The sequence below is a fragment of the Triturus cristatus genome, chromosome 7 (genome assembly GCF_964204655.1).
Source record: "Triturus cristatus chromosome 7, aTriCri1.1, whole genome shotgun sequence".
NCBI classification, from domain to species: domain Eukaryota; kingdom Metazoa; phylum Chordata; class Amphibia; order Caudata; family Salamandridae; genus Triturus; species Triturus cristatus.
In genome coordinates, this window is record NC_140590.1 from 811,422,034 (window position 1) to 811,448,181 (window position 26,148).

General features: G+C 48.2%; 1 protein-coding gene across 3 annotated transcripts in view; it reads right to left on the reverse strand.

Moving 5' to 3' along the window:
• Positions 1-26,148, reverse strand: part of LOC146810620 (proton-coupled amino acid transporter 1-like) — a 444,495-nt gene that overhangs the window by 319,210 nt on the left and 99,137 nt on the right. For all 3 annotated transcript variants that reach the window (XM_085617675.1, XM_085617676.1, XM_085617677.1), the window contains one exon: positions 22,442-22,532. In XM_085617675.1, coding sequence (XP_085473801.1) covers positions 22,442-22,532 — 91 coding nt within the window. The remainder of the gene's footprint in view (positions 1-22,441; positions 22,533-26,148) is intronic.

Sequence of the window (26,148 nt, forward strand, 5' to 3'; positions counted from 1 at the left end):
TGGAGTGGATAGTAATAAGGTGGGAGGTACTCAGGTCAGTTTCAACTTCCTCTGCACGATACAGACGTGTATTTTCCAGGTTCGTAGTGTGGGGGTTTGGGATGGTATCTCTTAGGTTGGGTCGTGCTGTGGGGAGCGTGTTGACAGACAGGAGCGTGGGCAGTAGGGAGGAAGGACCTTCCATTACCTCAGGATCTGAGCCAGTGAGTGGAACATTTTGACTGTCGGTGGAGGTGTTGGGGTTAGTTAGACTGTTCTTGAACTTCAAAAAAGCATAATTGAATAACTTGAGGTTCAGGTCCGAAGCTTGAATAAGGACATTACCATTATTGTAAAGGGAGATAGTCAGCTCCGTGGTTAAACCAAAACCATGTGGAGTTTTGGTCAGTTTGGAACGCAGCATACAGGAGAGGGTCTTTCTTCACTGCGCTTATCTGTTGGTGTAGAAGATGAGATCCGTCACTATAGTGCCTTTATTTGAGATATATGTGTCCAATATCAATGTTTTGGGCCATCTCTTGAGGATATTGTGCTTAAAGGTCTTCTTAGCCTTTAATGATAGGTTGGTGGGGTAGATAATCTTCACTGAGTTTACGCCAGATTGTACAAAGGGGTTAGAGGTGAGATAAGTATTGTGTGCCATAATAACAGAGGAGCGTCGTAGGCAGTAGTAGGCAGAGATTAAAGGCGTAGTAGGTGTAGAAGGCAGAGATTAAAAAGAGCCCTGAAGTTTGGGAGGTAGCCAAATTAATAGGGGGACCTGGTAGAGATATTTTGAACCGTTAAATAAGATACTAAAACTGAAACTCAGGTGCTAGGTGTGGGGGAGAAGGTGAAAAAGATCACTAAAAGATGGCCATCAAAAGTTATCATTGGAGCAAGCTCTTTCTCTATCCTTGGATTACAGAGCATGGAGCAAGCTCATTTCTCTTTCCATAGATTGCAAAGACTGGAGCAAGCATTTCTGTTTCCCGAAGCAGAAGCAACAGGAGGGAACCAGCGTGACCCCAGGAGTTCAACCAGCGTGAGCCCAGAAGTTTAACCACAGCCTGCGCATCCCTCCTCATCAATCAGCTGAGGTCAGCATGTTCTTTTTGAGCTTTTCAGCGTGTCTGTGGATGTTTAATGCCTAGGGTGCGGCGGCCATGTTGAGGTCAGGCATACAGATGACAAGGAGTCCCACCTTTGGTGCCAAAATGCCTCAATCAATCATCAATGCGCCTCTCACTAAAACCCCAATGCGCCCCTTTAGTGTCCTTGCAGCAAACCAACCCGCCCAGCCATTACCTGTACAAAAGTGTTTTGATCGAGTTTAGGGCGGCCGCCATGTTGGAATCAGGCATCGGTCCTCCTCGTGTGTACCGAGGCTTCTTACCGCATTTTGTTATTCCTCACATGCGCGGGGGGTGGGGGGGGGGGGGAATCCCGGTCGTGGGCGGCATATAAGTGATGATATCTTCCCGCTGCTGGGGGCCAGCTCACGATGGAGAGCACAGTGACTCCGCTGGCCAATCTCCCTCCTCCAGGACCTCTTCAGCGCCGGCGGATAGGATTATCAGTCTCCAATTCCAACGCCTTGCTCAAGAGTCCCCACCGATCACAGTCTCCCTGCAGCTTTCAGGATCCACGCGCTGCAGTAAGGCAATCTCCCCCACGGCAGCAGCGCTCCTTGAAAAGTACGGGTCCCAGCTTCCAGTGCAACTTCAGCATTTACATCAGCATCCCAGGGGCCCGGGTATTCAGTTCCAGCCACGCTGCGGGACAAGGGCAATGAATTGCTGCAGAGTTGATCGGGCCGGCAGCAACTCCAGTTATCAGCTCCACTTAGAGTCAAGAGGCTTCGCTCAGCAACCGAGTCATCTGGGATCACCGTCGTCTCAGAAAGGACCCAAGGTAGGTTTTTATCATAGTATTCTTCTTCTCCTAGTTTAATATAGATAGGTTGGTTTTTTTAAAATGTAATATATATATATATTTATTTATTTTAAAACAATGAATACACTTTTTTTTTTTTAATAAATCCTTTATTGACAAAAAAATCAACCATATTGATACAGCTGTTCTCCGCCTACAACCCCACCGGGGCCGGCAGCAATGTACATTAGTCAAAAAGCAGCACATTTTGTAATAGTAACACAGCATGCCGCCTACAACCCACCAGGGCCGGCCGCGTGAACAAAAATCAGATTAGCGCAATAATGCCAGGCAACACGAAGTGCAGTCCGAAATAATCAATGGCATCGCAATATAACACCCAAGAAGAATATCAGAAAATACCATAGGAAGGGGCTCGGCTAGTACATATACACTAAGGTCTGACCTCCACCAGCGCGCCCGCACAGAGGACCCCGCCAGGTAGGTAAGGTGCCGCAACCACTTATCCCGCGCCTCCGACGAGGCGCCAACCGACACCTCCACACCCCCTCCAGTCACACTATGCGATGTCAATAGTAGGCCAAAGGGGCCCAGACAGCCCACACAAGCAGAGGAGACCCGGCATCAGGGACCGCGCAGTCCCACATCGCTCCCCAGGGGCCTTCGGCACACGGCCAGTTCAGGACGCAGAGGCTACGGTGTCTAATTGTGTCAGAGGGGTCTGAAGCAGGTACCCCCTTAAAGGGTCCCAAATATCGCGGGGCTTGGAGGCGGTCGGCAAAAGGTCCGTATACAATGTTAATTCTTCCTGCCAACGTATCAGATCTTCAAGCCAGCTCTTAAACTTAGGGGCCCGCCCTCTCCCCCACCTGCAGGCCACACTGCGTTTGGCAAGGAGAAAACAAAAGGAGCCGAACTTCCTATGGGAAGCCGGTATGCTCTCCGTACAACCCAAGATGCCCATTTGTGGGGTCGGAGGCAGAGGGGCAGCAATCATTTTCCCCACCGCATTAAACACCAGAGCCCAAAACGTATATACAGAGGGGCACGCCCACGCCAGATGCAGCATATCCGCCCCCTTGACCCCGCACCTGTCGCATCTAGTGTCCTCCCGCAGTCCAAACCGATGTAGCTTCACGGGGGTGTAGTAGTAACGCTGAATGAACTTATAGTGCGTGACACAAAGCCTACTGTTAGCAGCAACTTGCTCCGTCTGTTTGCAGCTAAACAACCAGTCACGGTCAGACAGCGGCTGTCCCAATTCCTCCTCCCATTTGCTACGCGCAGTGCACCGCGCATACTCCGTCTCCGAGTAGATTGAGCGGTATAGGGCCAACACCAGGTGAGAGGCAGTAGTAGCCCGCAGCAACGCATGCAGCTGCGGCGACGGCGCCGGTTCTAAGGGATAGTCCGGCGTAACGGCCCGAACTCCGGCTCCGAGTCTGACGTACAAGAAGGTCTCCATGGCGCTAGGGGGAGGGTCCGAGCAAACCTGCTGCAGCGTGATGAATCTGCCATCCCTGTATAAGTCCCCCCACGTGTGCAGCCCTCTGTGTTGCTTCAGTTTGTGGAAAACTCCCTCCTGCAACAAAGGCATACGGGGGTGATAGACGAGCGGGAGCAGCGAGGAGTACAACAAAGCCACACCCGTCCGCTTCATGATCCACCCCCAAGCCCAGCCCGTGCACTCCACAGTATCAGGATAGTGGTCCCGTTGGGAGGTGCTACGCCACAATGCCCCATCCAGCGGCACGGGATCAGCCAGCCAATGCTCTGTGGCCACGTGCGCCGTGTATCGCGGCCCTCCCGTCCAATAGTGCGCATAATGGGCCTGGGCGCACTGATAATATAACTCACAATTTGGCAGATCTAAGCCACCCGCAGCATACGGGCGAGCCAGGACCTCCCACCTGATGCGGGCCTGCTTCCCTCCCCACACCAGCCACAACAGTTCAGTGCGCAGGGTAGCGAAGAACACCCTTCCCGGGTGTTAGGGGATGTTAGTGAAATAGTAAAGCATTTTCGGAAGGATCACCATTTTAATAAGGGATATCCTGTCCGCCAGGGACAGCGGTAGGGCAATCCAGCGCGTAACCGTGTCTTTCAGTGCATCAATTGCCCGCCCATAATTGTCTCTCATAAGTTCCTCCCGGTCCGCAGAAACCTGCACCCCGAGGTACCGCACGGTGGAGTCGCACCATTCCAACGGAAAGTCAGCATGAAAACGCGTGACCGCCGCCGTAAGTGGAAAGATCTGGGATTTAGCCCAGTTAATGTGGATACCCGAAAGCCTCCCAAATCGCACCAACTCCCGCAGCAGCGGATTTAAGTTATTTTGTGGGTCCTTCACATAGAGAGTCACATTGTCCGCGTAAAGCGAAATGAGGATGGAACGCAAAGGGCAGCTGAGCGCCTTGTCCCGGTGATACTGCCGCACCCGTGCCGCCAAAGGTTCCATCGCTAACGCGAACAACAGAGGCAACAGCGGGCAACCTTGTCTCGTACGCCGGGAGAGCGATATAACGCGAGAGGTGTGACCATTTACCATTACCTTAGCCACTTGTGCGGTATACAGCAGCCTTATCAAAGTAGAAAATCCTACCGGGAACCCCATGTTGCGCAGGACCGCATGAAGATAGTCCCATTGAAGCGAGTCAAACGCCTTAGTGGCGTCCAAAAACACAGCGGCCAGAGGGAGGTGCGGAGCCACCTGATGCATAATCGAGAAGAGAGTGCGCAAATTATGTGACGTCGCTCTCCCAGGGATAAATCCTGCCTGGTCAGGCAGCACCAGCTTATCCATGAGGAGATTCAATCGATTCGCCACAATTTTAGTTAAGATCTTAATATCCACGTTGATTAGCGATAGGGGCCTATAGGAATCACATTTGTCAGGGGTTTCCCGGGTTTCAACAAAGATATAATTAGGGCCTCCCTCATAGTAGCGGGCAACACCTGCGCCTCCAGCACCTCAGAATAGACCGCTAGCAGCACCGGTGCGAGATGGTCCATATATAATTTATAGAAGTCCGCCGGCAGGCCGTCGGACCCCGGCGTCTTCCCCGCCGGCAACTGGGCAATGGCCTCCCGGATCTCCTCCATCGTAAATGGGGTAGCTAAAAACTCCCTCTGTCTCCCACTAAGATACCCCAAGGTTATGTCCCGAAGAATGCCGCAAAATCCTGTGTATTCACCCCTTTAGACGAGTACAGGGATTCGTAAAATGTCGTGAAGGTATTCAGAATCTCCAAGCCATCCCTGTGTCTATCCCCCTGCGCATCTTCTAGCTCAAGCACATAATTGGTGTATCGCGGACGCCGGATGTCACGCGCCAGAGCACGCCCCGACCTGCCACCCTCGCCATAGCGCCTGGCAGTAGCATATTTCCCCCTAAACCGTGCCTCCCGCTCAGCGGTGGAAGATTAGTCGGTAATGGTATCCCGCAATTTAGCCCGCCCCTCACCCGAGTCCTCGCGCCAAAGGTCCCGCTCCAGCACTTTTAATTGCCCCTCAAGCAAGTGAAGCCGCCGCCGCATGTCCCTCAATACTCCAAAGCTCTTGGCCATACAGGTGCCCCGAATTGTGACCTTAAAGGCCTCCCAGAGCGTGCCTACCTGCGCCACCGACCCCTTGTTGCGGTCTAAGAAATCCTCTATCTCTTCCCCCAGTTCAGTTTTAAAGACCTTGTCCAAAAGCGCCTCAGGGACCAGTCGCCAGCTTCTGGGTATGGCAACAAGGTTAGGTATCTCCAGAGTGAGGCACACAGGCGAATGGTCCAAAAAAGTGCGTACAAGGTGGTCCACCGCACAAACCCAGTGACACAGCCCCCTGGACCCCAGCCAGTAATCTAGCCTCGACCAGGCCGCATGCACCGACGAGTAGTACGTACCCTCTCTCCCATCCGGGTGGGTGTATCGCCAGAGGTCGGTAAGTCCCTCGTGTGTAAGAAGCCCAGCCAGTGCCGCCTGGCTACGGGTGTAATGGTGCAGCAGTGCGCCGGATCTGTCCCTCCGGGTGTTACTGACGGTATTAAAGTCCCCAGCCCATAGTACATGTGTGGCCCCCACCCCCGAGATCTGTCCCCAGAGGGAGTGCAGAAAATCGGGATCATCCACGTTAGGGCCATAGCAATTGACCAGCACAACAGACTGCGTGCCCAGCGTGCCCCACAGCATGCAACTCCTCCCATCTCTACTCCACCTCTGTCCCGCACACACAAACGGAGAGCCACGTTTTATGAGGATGACTGTGCCCCTGGCATATGTGGAATAGGACGAGAACACTCGCTCCGAGGCCCATTTGCTCCCGAACGTAGGGTCAGCCCTAGGGTCCATGTGGGTTTCCTGGAGGAACGCTACACTGACATGATGCCTATCCAAATATGAGAGTAACTGACGCCGTTTGCGGGGGTCCCCCAACCCTCTAACATTCCAGGTCAATAACTTCTATTTGGTCAGTGCAGGGTGTGCGTGCGTGTGTTCTGAAAAAAATGCCCAAGGGAGTACAGCCTAGTGGCCAAACTCCCATTGCCATCCCCCCTCCATAGGGATGGGTACCATGAATTCCGTGATGTACAACCTCCGTAGGTGCCTGAACAATTGCCAATATCCCTCCACCCCACCCCCCTCCACCCAAAGAAACAACCATCTCAAAGATGACATCCCGTCCCACCCACAACAGCACCCAACCGTGCCGGCATCAATAACTCCCGCCCCAACCCAACCCCCTGGTGACCCCAACCATCGGGTCAACTGAGAAACAAAAACCTTGCCACCCTGTAGGGGACTGCCCATGATGGGGGCGCCTGTGGTCCCAGATAGCCCTCCCTGACCCCTCTCCCTGTATGGTGGCCGACTACCCTACAAGAAGGCAGGAGCTTGGAGAGGGGGCGTTGGGAGGGGGCCTGGCTACACATCAAAGTACGCACGTTTCCCCTATCTCATCCAATGCGCAATAGGGGGAGTGTTAGGGGAAAGACCAAAGCGTGTAGGCAGAAGGATCAGTCACTGATAAACCCCCCCCCCTTCTAAATCCCAGTAAGAGTGGAAGTCCTGGGCTATACAACTAGGAGTCCTCAATACCACCCCCGAATCGTCAGCTCACCTCCGACATCAATGTAACAGTCAATCCAGCAGCGGAGGCAGCGCCAACATATGGGCCAGGAGAGGCTCACTCCGCTCCCGCTCCTCGTGGACAGGCGAGGGGGAACACGCACCCTCTTCATCTGCAGTCCGGCCAGGCGAGCGGCGCCGCTGAGTCTTTAGAAAGTCCTCCGCCTGTTGGGGGGTCGTGCACAGAGTTGGGCGAGCCTGGTGTCTGAGGCGCAGCTTCGCCGGATACAGAAGGGCGTACTCGACGCCAGCTGTGCGCAGTTTTTGTTTCACGGCCACAAACTTACGCCTCGCCTCCTGCACAGCCATGGTGAAGTCTGGGAAGATGGAGAACGCAGTACCCTCAAATTGCAAATTTTGCTGTTCCCTCACCTTCCTCAAGGCAATGTCCCGGTCCCTGTAGTTGAGTATACGAGCCACGATAGGCCGAGGCAGCCCACCCGGCGGAAGTCGAGGTCCGAGCGATCTATGGGCCCGCTCAACAATCAAATGGGGCGAGAATGCCTCCGCTCCAAACGTCGCCAGGAGGAGCCTCTCAACATATTCCTCCATCCGACCAGTATTGGCACTCTCCGGAATCCCAGTAAGGCGTATGTTGTTCCGGCGACTGCGGGCCTCCAAGTCCCCGTTCTTTGACGCTATCACCTTTAGGAGGCGGTCCATCTGCGTTAGCTGCTTATCCATGGTACCCGTGCGATCCTCGGTGTCCGAAATGCGCTGCTCGACTTCCTTCAACTGTTCATCATGCTTGTCCACCTTTAACACAAGGAAATCGAGCCTGGTGTTCATAGTGTCCATCTTCCCAGACAGACCATTCACACTCTGCTGCAGCAGTTTGAGCATCTCCTTGACCTCGTTTTCCCGGCTCGCCGCCGGGCCGGGCGGCGATTCGCGCTCGCCCCCAGGGGGCTCCTCCGACATCGAGCGAGTGCCCACCTTCTTAGTCTCGAAATGAAGCCACTGCTGCCGTCCATCCGTCTTTCCCATCGCTGCGGGCGTGCCCAGGCCAGTCAGGTCCCAATTACCAGTGGGGTGTCAGCGCTCCGCCAGCCGTCCGCCCCACTCCGATGCCGTGTCCTGCAGACGCGGGCGCCTGACCTCGGCCACCCCGGGGCCGAACAGCGCCACGGAGGTCCACCTCCACGAGCCCCACAGGACCCACGAGAGCGTGCCCACACCCAAAACAGGGGGGAACAGGGGCAGCCTCCCGCCACTGGCCAGCGATCCCGGGAGCAATAAGAGCAGTCAGCCTCACTACGGCCACGCGATCCGTCCCGGGCACATAGAAGACTCAGTGGCAGCCGCCTCCCTTCTTCCCCATGTCCAGATATCAGCACATGTCTGCCACACAGCGGCGCAGGAGGCGACAGGAATGTACACGGAGGCCGCAGGGGAGGCGCCCCGCGTGTGGCAGTGCTGCAAAGTTTACTTCCAGGCTCCCAAATACGCGAGGCAGCAAGACATCCCCAATACAAATGAGCGCACAGACCTCGGCACGGTGCTCCAGAGCGCTCCCCAAGCAGCAAACGGCCCCTCTGAGCGCAAGGCCCCAACAGCCACCCCACGGACGAGAGGCCCCAAGGCCCGACGGCAGGCTTCCGCGGCAAGGATGTCCAGCGAGCCCCAGCTCCACAGCAGGCAGAGGAGGCTCCCCCACCGGCAAGCGAAGGACAGGCACCTCAGCAATTCCGCTCCCAGCAAGTCTCCTCAGTCGCGGGCCTCACGGAGCCCCCACCGCGTCCTCCCCAGCGACCACGGGAGTCTCCCTGTCCGCCAGGAAAGCGCGGCACACAGGCAGCGCGCCAGCCGTTCTCCAGAGCTTCAGGTGCAGGAAGATAAAGCCACAGAGCTCACCCCCAGGGCCACGCAGCGCAGATCCCCGCCTCCAGGCTCAAGGATGCAGCGCACAGCACTCCGACGATCAGGAACCAGGCGGCCCCGCGCTCCCAGGTATAGACATTCCGCCAGTATCTCGCGGCCTTGCCACTCGTGGCCGCACCGGACTGGCGCAGTCACAGCGCCCGCCTCACCGCTTCAGGGCAGATCACAGTTCCTCTCCTCACGAAGCTTCCGAGGCCACCGCGCCTCCGCCCCTTCTTCAATCGGGCCAGAACTTGCACCGAGGGTGGCGGTAGTCACTCTCCACCCAGGCTAAGCTTCACGGCGCACGGGGATCGTGCGAAAGGCAAATAAATGCAGGATCGTCGGGCCAGGCTGCCAGAGCCTCACAGCGGTGCGGCCATCTTGGTCTGGCGCCACCTAGCGCCCCTAGTTTAATATAGATAGTTGAGTTCCGAAAGAGATACTCTGTGTGGGTATGTCGTCTCGCAGGGTGGATGGGGGCATAAACAGGGATATTCACAGAAATAGTGATCCCCAGCCCCGGAGCTTCGTAGGTGAGCTCCAGCTCGGCGGCCATCTTTTTGCATAGCTGCACGGAACTCTTCCATCTGGAGCGGTTTGGCTAAAGGCCCTTGATACTGGGGTTGTGACAGAACCACCTGCGGAATCAGCTTCTAAGTTAACCGACTTCAGGAGCGGGACCACGTCTGTTGGCGCATACCACAAGCCTTATCAGGTGAGAGGGAATGGCGAGAAGGAGCAGAACTCCGCTTCAACTTCTTATATTTTTTGTGCTTACCTGAGGATTGAGAGCACGAAGAAGATTAGCCTTAAAAACATCCACCTGTGCACTGCGGGCAGTGAGGAAGCTAAATGACTTGACTGGTTCTCAGGTTAAAGAAGAGCGGTTGAGATGGGCCACACTAAACCTCGATTGCATGTAATCTACGTACAAGGATATGCAGAATCCCTTTCAGCAGTAGCATGTAGAGATCTAAAAAAGCAGTGCTGATAGAATGGCACCTTGCAAGACACCTGTTTCATTTATTCAGTGCAGAACCAAACATCGGAAGGGCAAGCATTATTGTCTGTCAGATGTAAATGATTTAAGCCTATTCAAGGCTTTTCCTTGGCACCCAATGCTGAACAATGTTTGGGTGATTAAACAAAATCAGTGCCCCTACACCAGGTTTTAAACTTCCAATTTTAGATCATTTGTAGTCGATGGTACCACAACTCAGTGCTACTTGGGCATAAATCTGCTTGAGCTGGATCCTAGATACTATGGGAGTTTTCCAAAAATGAGAGAAATGAAATGGGTCTAAAGTTCATCATCACTGTTTGAATATAAAGCTTATAGATTGGGACAGCGGGCATCAAAAGAACCCTTACTACACTAAGGGTTGGCTTTTCAGACAGTGGTTCCTATCTGAAAGCAGACTTGGTAAAAACACAAAAGTAGCAGACAAAGTTGCTGAGCCACATATCAGAAGTACCCATTCTTTGAAGCAATATTTGTTAGAAAGATGTCAGTAAAGAGAGGTAAAAACAGTATGGGGGACGTGCTCATCTGGATTCTAATCCAATGGATAATTATAAATTCTGTCCACATAATCTGGCAGATAAAGGGTTTAAAATCAAAGTATTACAAATGTAAGCTTGTGTTGCGGCGGAAAACCTTTTTCTCTACTTTGGCAACTGCACTGGTACCATCAGGCTATTCTTTTTGTGAATTTCTACTTAACACACATTTACACTATACCCACCGAGGCATTGGACGTCTGATGAATCTTTTTTGTTCATAGTGAGGGGTGAGACTTAGGATGTCCAAAACACACTTGGCTACCAAATGAGGATCATTAATTAGTAGCCAACTCAAAATAAAAGCAACAGGGCTTGATGTTCTGAAAACAATCAAAGGTTTTCAAAGAAAATAGTTCGAGCATTTCAGATTCCCACTACCAATGAAGGCAGGAGAATGGTTTAAAAGGAGGAAAAACCTCATTCAAAAATGGGTCAAAGTGTCAAGTTAAAGTCCTCTAGGAAAATGTCCAGGAACATGTGGAAAGAACAAAATAAGGAAAGATCAGATTTGGTTTCTCACCAAATCAATCCAAAATTGTTCAACAACCAAGTTCACTGGAAAATAAAAAAAAAAGTCAAAGCATCAGGTTGTTGGCAAGGAAAGTAGTCCAAATCGATCAGCAATTACAGCAGAGGCAGCAAAAGCATCCCAAGTCATTGAACAAAAAGTGCCAAAAAGTAAGAAAGCTCTTCCATCTCCCTCTTTCCCCTCCTTTGGAGAGTTCGTCTTTATAGTCTGGATGATGCAGTTTGACATCAGCTGTGGAACCACCGTGGTCTATCCATTCTGAGGTCATTTTCCATTTGCCAGGTATAATTTTGTAGTGTACTTACCGACATCTTTGATTCCTGTCTTCACTACAAATTTGCTACTCATTCACAGATACAGTCCAAGGGTGGGTTCCCACCAAATTTACACACACAAGGAATAAGGCTTCATTCATAGTCAAATTGTTACATTAAGCAGGAACAGTTAAAGCAACATTTGAAAGATATTTCAAAGTTAATTTCACTAGGCCATGAAATAATGAAGCCTAAGAAAGAGAATTTCAATGCATTGAAATCATCTTCTTTTAATGAATCAGCTCAATAATAACTATTCAAAACAAAGCAAATAAAACGTTTCATATTAAGAAATAATAATAGTTTTGTCAGTAATAATATATAAGAATGAACAATCCTAAATATGGCCAACTCATATGATTTTCAAAAAGTAGCAACATATACACGGATTGCTCATAATCATTAAAAAAACAAAATCAATAATATATGTTCTTTATGATGTACTTCTACTGAAAGTTTAAAGCATGCAAGCCTTATAAACATTGATTTGCAACAATCTCGAGTTTGTGAAAAACACTCTGCATAAGAAATCAAAAGAATTGCTAAACTTCTCATTAGCCTTCATAATATCTTATTTTTTGATTAATGCTACTTTTTCTAGCTCATCAAGCACGCTTTTAAGGCGCTTATAATTTAACTTTCTCAGTTTCTGTGATATTTTTCATCAACGTGTGAAAAGTACATGTTATAAATTCAGTGTCAAATCTAGTGTGTAGGTTGTGTAAAGAATATTCACTATCGATGCTGTTATACTTGTAAACAAATACTTACCTCTGTAGGTTCGGACACACACACAAAATCATCATTGTTCAAATTCACGCATCATTGTCTAATATAGTCCCAGTATTCGGACTGTGACAATCACAATTGCTAGTCCTCTTACCTGCACCATCACTGTTACCATATTTTCTGCAGCCAAGGGCAGCAGCAGAAATGCTTCTTCTTATTTAGCTTTAGCAATAAATTGTAAATTTTACTTAATTGTCACTTAACACTAATGTTTAACTTGTTTCTGTAAGCTCTCAAGTTTCGCAAGAAGAGAAAGTGAAAGAGAATGCATTGAGGATTACACAAGTCAGTCAAGTGAAGAAGTCAAATGTAGCCTGCTGGTTCCACAGCAGACAATGTAGCCACTGCACTCCAACTCCTCAGCTAAAGTCATCCCATCCGAACAAGCATTTTTCAGTTATGCAAGAAATATAAAACTTTGTGGGTCATAATATGCAAGAACACATAGAATTATAGATGAGTAATGTGCATGTTATTACCCAGGGGGTTTGAGTGACAACAAGAGCAACGCTCAAGTTGTCTATGATATCACTCCAAACCGAAGTGATTTATTGGTGGTCAACAGACAGTAGATGTTTAAGAACCACTGCCATATAGCATAGCCGGTGGCAGTCAATAATATTTTACACGCTGTTGGTAAGTGAATAACAAAAGACCTAATAGAGGAGACATGCTAGTGGCATATCGAATTTAGTGCAAATAAATGTGTGTATTAAAACATGTGGCTCACTCAGCCCTACTGCAGATGCATCAAATGGCTGAACTATCTTACTCAGCCATAAACTGAACAGTTACTCCATCTCTGAAAAAAAGAAGAAAACCTTGGAATACACGTATAAAACTAGGAGAGAAGCTTGAATTTAGGGACCCTCCATGACAGGTGCACACAATCTCCCTTCAATGTGTTTTCCCTTTCATCACAGATGCATTTGATTAGCTGACAGCAGTAAGTAGGCCGGTGGATGTGTTCCAGTCCTTTCTATCTCTACCTCGTTGCCCAGCAACATCTTGTGCGCGGTGATGCTGGAGACCGCATAAAGCCAGAGTTCAAAGCAAGCACTAGGCAGCACTTAGGTCGCTATAAGAAGCTGATCAACTGGCCACTCATCCGTGCGGGTAAAGGCAGACTTCGGCAGAGTTTGATAGAAATATTGAAATGAACACATGTGAGGTATTGGGCTGGATGTAGACATCATGGACTCCTCCACGAGTGCTGCGGTGCCATCCTAGTTTGCTCAAACTGATGACGAAATACTATGGTAAAACAGGTACTGAAGAGTTATCTTTAAAAATCAAACATTACATACTGCTTCACTGGAGGTCCCCCCGAATTCCTGCTCACACAGGGTGGCTTCAGCGGCTGTGGCACATACTAGGCATGGAAAAGATCTCACTTACAGTAGCTGGGAAAGATTGGTCATTTGGCGAGCTTTGGCAGCCATTTCTGACCCTTCTCGCTCAAGATCTCCGGGAGCTGACATGTCCCAGATATTTTGCCTCCTGCGACTCACCTCACCAGATCCCTCTACCCAGCGGGACCAACCTTAGGGAAGCGATTTAACGTCGTGCTGAGACACACTGAGTTCAGTGGACGGGAAGGGGGGGGGGGGGTGGAGGGCCTTTTCCTGTTTTTCCTTTTCTCTCCTGTTTCCCCCTTTTCTTTGGGTGGGGGTGGGATTGTTCCAGTTACTTATTGTTTACTTCTTTCACAAATATAAGTGCCAATGTATGCTCCTGGGCTCTGCGTAGCCAGTCATGATGCATTCTTGTTTTTTGAACAAGCTTCAATAAAAAGATTTAAACCATAAAAATCAAACATTGCCAAAAGGTCTGGGCTCATAACTGAAGGTGCCTCTCCAGTCACTGTTCAGTTTAGGCACACAATACGCCAAGATACAAGCACCTAGTCACTCATACTAGCTTTCAAACATCCATCAGCCCTCCCACTGACTCATTCTTGCCTTCATCCACAAACCCATCCTCAATAAAACAGACACACAAACTCAACAAGCGTATGGAAGATAAAAGGATAGAGGCAGTAAAAAGAAAACATGCCGCCACCTAAACCTGTCAGGCATATGCTTGCAATACAAAATGACATCTAAACATGGCAGCAGTTGGCTGTCGTGCCACAGTATTGTATATAATGTATTGTTGTTTAGAGTTCTAACAAAGTTGCCACAAAAGCAACATATTGGCCATCTTGGAGAAAAAAAAGGCTCTATACAGAAAACATTCCAAGATTACCAACGGCTCAGTAAACATCGCACTGGACGGCCATCTTCGAGTGCTTAAGTGTATAATGTATCACTGTTGTACCGATCCAGGTGGGCAACATAATATTTCTCAAAACGGTAGATAGAAGCCTGTAAAACATTGATTCTCTACGGACAATACAATTTCAAGATGGCCACCTAGTTTGCAAATAGTGGCCACACGGCATAGCTGCCAAATTACAAGTAAATTTCACAGTGTGAGGAAGGGGCGGGGCCTAGGAATGTGCGGGTTTTGTGGCTAGAGCTACCTAAGAGGCACTCTGCCCCTCAACACGCCCCCAGACCATCCTAAAAAACGAAACCCAAAAAAAAGCCAAAGGGTCGAAGACGCTGTCGCCGACGTCCTGGGATGTGTTCACACCTCTTAATGGACATCGGCTGCTTACAGCCACCAAAGACAAGCTGGAAAGGCACTTTGAGCAGTAGTTTTCAGCTGGTCTTTCCTGCCACTGTGTAATTTTGGCTCCTGTTCGGGGAGCGTCTGAAGGGAGCTGAAATCATGCGACACACGGTGGCATCATGAGAGTTGGCAGGTCTGACACAGGATATAGCACACTACAAATGCCTGTTGACCTATATATAAATTTTAACACAGTGTATTTAGATACCACCCTTAAAGGCCTATTGACATTAACATTTGATTTTCACAATAATCAAGTCAGGCCTATTACCTTTGTCATAACTTTTCATGACTGTTAACCTCCAAGTTTGTATTCCGGAGAAGCGTGCTACTCGCCGCAAAGTGCTTCAACGCCTCGTCATGGGTAGTAAGTGCTAACAATCACAATAATAAACAGACCAGGCCAAGTGGCTAAGACAAAAGCTTGTCACCATAACCTGTTGTGTAGAGCATGCTCTTTCTGACAAAGTAAAAACAAGTGCAGTAAAGGAACTCTTCAGCAGAACAACTTTTGCTCAATCAAAACAAGAGTAAATAAAGCAAAAAACATGTACATTAAATTTTTGTCAATTCTATTCAGCCCCCCCCCCAAAAAAAGAAGGTCAGTGGTTGCTTCATGGCCCCAAATTAGTCTCGGGTTCTCGCGAGCCTCTAGGAAACACGTGTTTGGGACTGGATATGACGTGCGTCGGAAAGCCCAGACAGTGACGGTGAGGTGCGCAGGCATGGTCGCAGGCGGCAGGTGAATACTTCCAGCCTCGGTTCAGCTCAACTCGTATAAATAGCGGATTGAAAAATGCCTGTTCCTGGCTTGTTGTAACTACCAATACAGAAAACGGCAAAGCAAGCAAGCCATCTAAGAATAGGCTGCGCGCAGCGAAACTGCAGCCGGCAGCACGTTTTGTTCTCTCTTGCGGCTCAGAGCCTGACCACAGGAGCAGCGTCCATCAGCACCGAGTCAGCAAGCGCGGCAGCAGTTCCTCTTTACCAAACACAGTGACTGGCTGCAGGGACAGACCACTAAGTCCCTGTAACCGGCCCCTTTGCACTGCTGCTGAAACACTGCATTCGCTCTTACGGCCGTGGAGTACATACAATCAACATCGATGAAACCTGCCCAGGCGGGGAGATACAGAGGTGCATCACGCGCAAACCATCAAATACACAGCCCTTTGTGGGCGAGGGCGGAGTCAAGGGTGGGGCCAAGGCAGGTCTGCAGGTAAACTGCGCCAGTCCAGTTTCATGGAGGGAAAGGGAGGCGCGGAGGTCCTGATCACCGGGGAGCGGGTGCTCCGATAATCGTCCATACCCAAGGAACAAACATCGAACCCCAAACCTTTACCCTATCCGCAGGGCAAGGGCCCTTCTTCTGCACAAGGCCCAGGTTGCTAAACACAAACACTGATAAAACCAATCGTGTCCAACTTTATATAGTGAAGGAGTTTAAGCAGGAGTCATCACACGACACGAGTACCCCATGGGCACCAGCAGTGTAATGTTCCCTAATACACATAACTAACAGGTAACACAAATAGAACAGTGCAGAAACATGGAGATGGTATATGTGCAGCGGCAACGCAAGTCGCCCTCACATGTACAGAATAACAGCTGAAGCAGCGGTAGTGATGGTTCTGTCACACACAAAACAGGTGCAGTGCAGTGCAGCGGCAGTTGAAATGCATTTCACATACACAAAGTGGGCCCAGGCGGTGGAGCCCTCCGGCAGCAACCGGCTCAAATTAAGCACTGGCCCCAGGCAAGGAGGGGAGCAGTGGTGTAAAGCAGCAGCACTAGAGGACAGAGTGCAGTTGTCGCAGGAGACAGTGAGCTCCTCAGACAGGTGCACAAAGACAGCATATACACTACAGGCAGCTGGAGCAGGGGTTTGAGACAGAGTTGCTATGCCTGGGGAGGCAGGGTCTAGCCACCATCACGGATTCCATTCACATAGTCAATTTGCCTCAGGCAAGTGCGCCAACATATTGGGGGGGGAGAGGGGGTGTCGGGGGTGTGTGTGTCTTTATTTTTTTTTTTTTTGTAACTGCTGCAGTTATTTAACATTATCTATGGCATGAGCTCCACCCCGAGTCGTCCTCGCCACCCTGTTTACCCCCGGCTAGGAGCAGGCAGGCGACCTCGTCCTACACTGCCTGACAGAAACAGATACATTAGTTACATGTTTTCAGCCTTCAGAGGCACCTGTGAAAAGACAGCATACATTTCAAGAATGACCCGACCTTTAACCCCAAACTGGGACATGTATTTTAAATTAAGAAAAGTGTCCGGACGATAGGACAGCCCAGGGAAAATCGGACCTATCTGGGGAAATCTGGCACGTCTGGTCACCCTATATGGAGGACTTCAGTAGTGCGTGGTAGGCAGTGGGCAGAGACGTGCTGCAAACACCGTGAACAGGACGTGACTTTCGGCCAAGCCCTGCATCCACTCCCCCTTAAGTTGGTGGGCACCGAGTGCAGCGTGTGCCAGGTGGGAACTCATCATGCCACTTATCCAGAGTCCGTGCCACCCAAGCCACCAGTACAAAGCCACTGGATACAGAGCCTGGTCTTAAGCTCTGCTTTGTCCCAAGTCCCCATCTTCACAAGCCCTTTGCACACAACTCTGGCATTAGGTACAGTGAATGACCTTCAATTCATTCATTCATTCAGTACCCACATATATTGTCTCTTCCCCTACAGACTTAGGCATAGGGTGCACCTGTCAGCCACAACCTGTACACTAGTGTGTGTGTCTCCATAACTACTGTGCATCGCCTGCATCCCAGTGCAGCTATGGGTGAATTGTGCCCTCAGGCGACACCTGGTCATGCCTTGCGGACAGTCCTTATGCCATGAAACCACTGTTCACAGTCTTCACATTGTACTGTGCACACTGTGTGCACACCCAGATCCCATTCCCAGAAAACCCCTGGTACAAGGCCTCTGCTGTGAACGGCAAATAAGCATTGGCATAGCCAATATGTCTCGCCTGTGGAACTCTATAAGTGTTTAGCCATGGAACAGTTGATTTTGTTGCACCAAGGATATTGTGCTGCATAACTAAATACTTATAAGTTCCCAAAGGCGAGACCCATTGGCCATGCCAATGCTTGTTTTCCCTTGTTTTATACCTTTTCACTCCCCCTACACCCATATCTCCTGTTCTCTGTTGCTCAAGTGTAAAACTAACTGCTTTCAGCAGTAAAGTTAATTATTTCCAGGTGAAAGACTGGTAATTTTGCTTCTCTCAGCTTGTTGTGTACGGAATTGCGCCCACGACTATGCCGCTTGCATTTCAGTCAATGAATGCATTCATCTACCCTCCCATTGATTCATTTACTCATTGCAGACATCAGCGGGATGTCTGTGTCTACCGGGGTACTAAACACATTTGCAGTTCACATTAAATCTTTTTCAGGGAAGTAGGGAACTGAACACCCGTCAGTTGACCTTGCTGTTTTCAGCTGTGATCGCACAAAATTATGAAGTTTATTATTTTAAACTACATTCTTTACAGTGCTTGAACTCCCAGGCGGAAACTTTGAAGCAATGTTGTGGTCACGGGAACGGAAGAGACAGCAGAGAGGTACGAAGGGGGTCCGCAATTACCACTGGAAGCTGCAGATAAAACAAATGTTTGGCTACTACAAAATTCCAAGTGACTGTCAGAGCGAATTGTTTGATTTTATGCACCTGACAGGGAGCACCATACACCACAGTGATATCAAAGTCTGTTTGCGCAGATAGGTCCCTGGTAACAGACATGTATGGACCCTTCTAGCTGTGGGGATGGAGGGGGCTTAACACGGCAGGAATGCGTTTTATGTCCACCTGCAACACATAAAATATCATTTGAAGCAAAATTTCAGGAACTTTGGTGAGTTTCACGAGATTTTGCATGCGTGACTGACATTTTACATAGGCCAGAGGAATTATGTCCATTGATATATGAAACCTTCCCTGCACTCCACCATCAGTCGAGAGCAGACGCGCTGGCTCTGGCCCACGCATTCTTAATATAGGAATGACTGCGCAGGGGGAGCCATGCCGGCACGCGACCTTCAGGAACCATTGGGGGAGGGGTTCGAGCCGGAGGGTCGCTCTACAAAACAGCAGGCCTGGCTGCACACATGCCGCAAAACAGAACAAAACCCATCAGGGGAGAGGGGCATTGCGTGACAGCAACCGGCAATAAATTGAATTTCAAAAGGAACAGAATAAACCAAAACTCCAGCGGCATGTCGTCATCTGTTTAGGTCCATGGATTCATATGCTAATATCTACTGATGTAACCGCGTAGGCAAGGACAACTCTGATAAGAAGAAAAACCAAGCGTGGCCGCGAACGAAAGTGAAAGCGCCAGGACGTTGAGTCGGAAACAATGTAAACATGCGCGCGCGGCCTCGCTAATTGTAAAGAGATGGCCCCTGCGCATCATTAGAAAAAAAAACAGAGGGCCCCTGCGCACGCTGCTGCTCGCTCCCGCAAGGTGGATGCTGCCACATGCACGAGTGTGTGGAAAAGAGCAGACCAATTTCTAAAGGTCATCTCCTAGAGCAGCGCATGCGCGCTGCCTAGGCGAGACCTAAAAACGGGCTCAGGATGCTCTGTCACCCAAGCCCTGCGCCCGGTCCGCATGGCTCCAAACCCAGTGTGTGCAGCTTCCTGCTAACTGGGTACCGAATGTGGCATGCGTGCTCTGCACCCAATTTGGTGTGTCCGAGCCTAATGCACACAACATCTGGCAGTGAGCTGTGGGATCTAGGCATAGGACTGGCCTTGGGCCATACTCTGCCCTAAGCCTTGTGCCTCAAAACACTGTGAGCCCAGACCATGATGCCCTTGATCGAAAACGGTCAGGGCTGGCACTTCAGCATCACAATAAAGGTTTTTCGCTCGAACTTCCCTCCCAAAAGCCACTAGGACAATTAGAGGGTTTGCAAACGGCTGCTCCAAACTGGTCTTCCTTCCAACCCTCTCTCCACTCTGAAGCTCGAAGATAAATGTGTCTTAAGGAGCAGGAAAACCCAGTTTGTCCTCTTGCTTTCCAGGCAGAGATTGGGACCACATCAACACTGGGACAGGGAATAGATTGATACCAGGACACCCAATACATATGTTGGAGACAAAACCTCCAGCATAGACAATGGGGTAAACTCATGAAGCATATTCATTGCTATAGCATAGAGGGACTTAAAAACCAGTGTGAACATGAAATCACATTACAACTAGGTGTGGGCCATATTTCTGTAATTTGCTTTTGTGTAGTTGTGTGAAATTTCAGATAAACGAAGTGAATTTATACAAAATCCAAATCCATTATTTTGTGCTATATTTTAGGATACAATGCGTCCTCACTTTATTTTTTGATACAAGTATGCATTTTGAAATAAAAAAAATAGTGCAAAAAAATGCACTTGGGACGATAGATGCTAACTTTCTATTGTTCCTAAGAGTTTTTAAAAAATACATTTTATTTACATTTTTGATAGCAACTTTACATCCATATCTATAAATGACATCGGGTTAGTTACATTCGCGTTTTTCATGACTCATTCATATCTGTTATCAATAAACATACCCAACAGCTTTAAAGTTAATCACCCCACCACTCTCTCTCCGCCCCCCCATCCCTTCCCTCTTGCCAGTTCTTTTAAAAGTACAGGTACACTCTTGCAGTTCCATAATTTATCAATATATAAATGCCTGTTTAGGATCTGATGTCCCTTCCACATTTAGTCATTGTCATTGGGGGTCAGTGTTATCGTGACAGTCTGAGATACAAGTGTTTGATTTCCCTGCGGTGCTATCAACATGGAGGACCATGCCAGAATATCTTCCTCGGCTTTAACGTCTTTTCGGATTAGTTTCATTCTCACCAGCTCCGCTGTCACCCAGTCGCACATATCCTGCCTCCAATCTGTATATTTTGGTGGCGGGGATTCATCCACGCAATAACAATTTGTCTTCTGGCTAGCAGCAGTCCAAGATTAACTAGTTTCCTAGTAAGCTTTTTCCCTTTGGGTGCAGGTAGAATCCCCAACAGTGCCTGTTTAATGTCGCTAGTGATATTCTATCCAGTAACCTCCCGTAACTCCTTAAGTACTGCTTCCCAGTAGGAGAACAGCGATCCGCATGACCATATCATATGCAGAATGTCTGCCCCCTACTGTTAACATCTAGGGCATTCATCCACGAGGGATGGGTAGATTTTGCTAATTGTGTGGGGAGTGAGAGAATCTTGATGTACTAAATTATATTGAAGAAGCTTAAATTGTGTGTTTGTGCTGACCTTCTGCACTTCTTTATGTACTCTCTTCCACTCATTCTGTGTGAGAGGTTCTTCCAGTAACATATCCCACCTTTGCTGGATTTTGAGAGTCTCTTCTGGCAGGTCATCTCTAAGTGCCCTATAGAGATGAGAAATCGATTTCCCTCCCCCCACCATATAAAGCATGACTTTTAAAATGTTGGTAATGGACGGTTTGTCCGGGAAGATTGGCCAAAGCTCCCGTGCAACACTAGAAATGTTCCCGTATTAAAGGAATTGACCAGGCCCAAGTTCAAAAGTCTCCTGTGCTTCGTCTCTGGTCAAGAACCTTCCGTCTGCATAAATGTCTCCCAGCGTCCGACAGCCTTCGTCTCTCCAACGACGGATCGACATGGAGTCTGCAATACTTGCAAATGGGCGTAGCTCCCATTGGGGCATATCTGGTGCATACAGGGCATGTTACACCACTCTTCTCACTACGTTCTCCCACACAGTAGCTACATGACATACAATGCATGGGTTCTTGTTCCTATGAGTTTGTGGTAATATTTGGATCCAAATGATGCATTTGTGGTACATTTTTGCCATCAATGGCACATAATTTTGTAAAATGGCATAATTTTGAGAATTTTGCATAACAAACGTGACGTGAAATTCCCTAAATTAAATAAATTACGCTGACAAAATATAACATTGAGCTAGGGCTAATTATCACAGTAAATCTACCAGTACAGTATGTGTTCTTCATCTCTACATACTGAGACAACTTGATGGCAAAACACACAAATAAGCACCTGCCCATATAGAATTCCTTCAACCACAGACAGATGTTAGCAGTTAGGGGGTAAGGGAGCTCCTGGAACTCAAACAAAGATCACAGAAGCACTACACAGCTTTCATCAACAGGAGCAAGTCATATACTAAATACATTGGGATAAGTGCGCTCAGGATCAGAGAGCACATAAAAAACATAAAGGAACAATCACAAAGGCAATGGTTAAGCCAGAGGAACACAACATAATCCCCCATATGTTATCTGCTGTCCACGAGTCATCTTTTGGTGCCCTACAGGTCTTTAACAAGCGCTCGCCATGACGTATACTTTTCTCTTTTTCTGCCGTCCCACTTGGACGGCCTTGCCTGCTAAAAGGTTTCTTATCTTTATGGGGCCAATGTTTTTGGCCCCATAAAGATAAGAAACCTTTTACGACGCAAGGAAGGCAGACGAGCCCGTCCAAATAGGACGGCTCAAAAAGCCAAACAAAAATGTCACTACCAACTCTTTTCCAATGGCTGGCCACCGTTTAGCATAAACAATGACGCCAGCCAATGGAAAAGAGGGGCGGGGCTTAATGCCCTTTACACAAAATACCCCAAATCAATAAATCTCGCCAGCGAGACTGCGCATGTGCGTAGCCTATGCCAGGCGAGACCTAAAAAAGATGACTTACCACAATGCCAGCATTCTTCACCGCAAGAGGCAGGCCCAGCATCCCAGTGCCGATGTTCCCTTTCAATAAGTTTATCAGGGTTTGAAACCATCTGGAAAGAGGGAAACATATGTGAGAAAGGAGGAGTTCATTCATTTTTAATTTACAAAGTTAATGCCTAGATCCAAGCCAAGGGAAATCAAGGCACTGCGTAACTAGCCAATACCCCTAAAAGACTGGTTGCACTAAAGAAAAGCCAATCCAAGTACAAGCAAAGCCATTATCCCATAATCAGAGACACCATGGCATACGCAGAACTGCAGTGATAGCACTGATCATGAAAAACAATCTTACAACACTACAAAACAGTTTGCGAGAAAGCACCTATAATACGGTAACATTAAGAGTAGCTGAGCAAAAAGCCTTCAAGGATTCAAGCTACACATGTTTTGTCCCCAACAGAAGAAGCTCAATTAAAGTCAAAATGCCACACAGTACTGGCACTTAAAACAACTTTCCATACCCCTTGCCAGTCCTAGACTGCTTTCTGGATGATTCAACGTATTTTTTATATAGCACTTTATATCCCTGTTTAGGTAGAGAAAACGCTCTCATCTGTATCAGCTTCCTGGGTGCCCTTCGTACTGCAAGGTTAATAGGGTGTTGATTCTACTTTTGCCTATATCAGGTATGATGGGTGAGATTGAGAATGACATGGTGGGGCACGGTATGCCTATTTTCACTGCATATGAGCAGGACATTATCAGAAATATTATGCACACACGCCCTCTGCCAGGGCAACATCAAAAGCCTCTACCATGTGTCGTGGACACAGTGGCAGCTCTCGCTTAGGCAGTCTGATTTCACTCTTCGACTGCAGTTAACTTTACCTTTATCTCTATCAGAAAGCGTGAAGTTCCTCGAGCACACAAAAAAAATGTTGATATTATCATGGGTGACAAACCTTGCAGGCTGAAATGCTTTTTTGTCTTCATTGTTGTGTGCAGCCATTACAAGATGACCCCTTACAGTGTAAGCTTACTGTTTACAAAGATGGAGGCTTAATGTCAACATGTAGGTGGAGTGGACGAATTTTGCGCCATGTTGGTTTAGTCCTAGATAAGCTTTACTGTCTCCATACCCTGTTTTTAAAAATAAAAAAAACATGATAAAATCAGAAACCATATGGTATATAAACCTCAGAATTGGATCATTGATTCCGAGAGGTCTTAACATCAGAATTATCCCGAGAGGTTACGCTAGACTTTAGAGTCTTTACTCTCAGCTGGATAGACAGCTGAATCCAGAAGCCATGAGGAAGGTGTCCTTCACCGACAGCACACTGCTTCTTTGGCAGGGCTCTGATAGAAATAGCTGAAGCCAGCTATTGAAAAGTCTGCTGATCAATCCTTCCTAAGAAACACCAAAATCCAAAAGGCAGGTTTACTAGCTAATGCTCTTACTAAGGATTAGCATAGGCTTAGAAATAGCCTTAGGATGTTCGGAGATCAGAAACTTGCTAACAATGTTAGAAACATTTGTCCTGTTTTTTTTCTAACAGTAACATGCTTAACTGCTTCTATTTTTGTATTCTGTGTGGTTACCATAAATATTTTATGCCCTAGATTGAGTATTTTAAAATAAACGCTTTAAACGAAATGTCCTGATTTCTTAGTGCGATCTTTGAGTGTTTCCTTCATAAACGAAAGATTGTTTGGATTGACAATGTGTCCCTGAACTCATCTAGAGGGACTGATTGTAACTGAACAACACAGTCTGCGCAGGATTGCGCAGGATTGCACAGAGGGCTTGTGTTAAAAAGCCAGCAGGACCGCCGCCCTTATTCAGTGTTTGTGCACTGAACCTAGTGCTTGTATCGTAGGGTTACAAATATAACCACGTTGTCTTTGGGGACCCCTCGGATTTTTTATCACCTGCAGGCACTCGATGCAGGTAACTGGATCTCTTACTCCCACCCTCCGATACTCCAACCCACGGCCTGGGGCTTCTTTGCCTGTACTTACACCCATGTTAGTGCAAAACCAAATCAGCTTCTCCCCAGCAGGGCTGCGGAGGTTAGGCATGCCCTGAGTGGGACCCTCTCCTGTCATTTCACACACCCTGTTAAGCTTTTGCCGCCTCCATTTGTCCTCACCCCAACCAATCAATCATGGTTCAGCAGTCGATAACTAGTACATTATACTGGATTATAGTGATACCTGTTACCCGGAGCATTCACATATGGAAAAACAATAGTTTTAGCTCTATAAAAAAGGTTATTACTATGTTTTGCTATTTACGCTTGGAAGAGAAAGTGCCCTTTTGACTGAAACCAATAAATATCATGGTGAGATCAGCCCATTCGATTGTCGACTGGGTAGACACACCTTCCTCAACGCATTGTGATGCTTTATTAAAAAGAAAACTTTATTTGCAACCAATAACATCTCCAAACACGGCAATCAGACGCTGATGCACTGTAAGAAATATGAATGTTTACGGCCTTCCAGAACTCTAGGTTCTAGCGTCCATCTTCAGTAAATATCGCAGCCAGACTTAAGTGAAAGCCTGAGCACTATTCCCCTATTAGAAAACCTACAGTAGGGGGGGTCACACTTCCACGGCCATGTGTGTTGGTGGCATGCTGGTCACTCCGCTTTCTAAAATTCTCTTTCTTTAGACTGAAGAAATGCAGATGAAGTCAGGTATTCTAGAGGGTGATCCCATTAAAGTGAATGGAAAAGTAACACTGTTTTGGAGGGCGATATAATTTTGAAAAGTGAGAGCCCTTAGTTTTGCCTATGGGTGTACTTTGCTTGTCAGGCGCATGATTAGGAGTGAAAAGAGGGTCACACTCGTTAAATGGGTGTGAGTTGAAGGGTATGTCTGCCCCTTAAGTTAAGGAAGGTGTGAATTCATGCCTAACTGCAGCTCAATAGAAAACCCAGACTTTGAGGAGACTTTACAGTAACTAGAGAGTGGAAACTGGAAAGGGACCCTGGAGATGTGAAAGATAGGAGGAGGGAAATAGGGTAACTAAGGAGGACAGTTGTGAGGGGCATATCAAAGAAAGTATGGAGGGACTTTAGGCCACCACCTATGTGGGGCAATAGTGAGGAAAAATTGGGATTTTGAGAAGAAAAAGAGATCAATAAGGGCGTTGTCACCTCTCTGAGCTAATGCACACCTCTCAATCCACGAAGAGATGTACGTAACTGGGGCTGGAGTGTGGGGCAGCTAATTCACTCTTCACATCTCATCAAATGTATACAGCGCAGTACTCACTGGCCCCAGTCCAACGAGACCTGTAATAATTCAGGATAGCAGCCAACGATACCAACACACGTAACAAGAGTTTTGAGTACCCAAAAGGTTCCTTCCAACTCCTCCGAGTTTAACTCCCTCCAAAATTGAACAGTTTCTTAGAAGTCGTCCGTTTCAGTGATAGTCAAGGCTCAGAGCGCACCTGCAGCCTGCTGAGCTCTTAGTCTGCCCTATCAGAGCATCTAGCAATGAAGAGCGTGAGGCCCCATTCAAAATTCCTTCCTAATTGGTATACCAAACGTTTCCCACATTACACCTGTTTCAGACTATTTTACCCTTATTCTAATGTCCTCCACGGAAATATCCTTTTTCTGTGGCTTGGTTTGGTTAATGCGTCTTGTTATTATCATTTTCTTTTTCTCACTGCTGCAATAGTAGTGGGGCGACGCCCCTCGGCCTTAGCA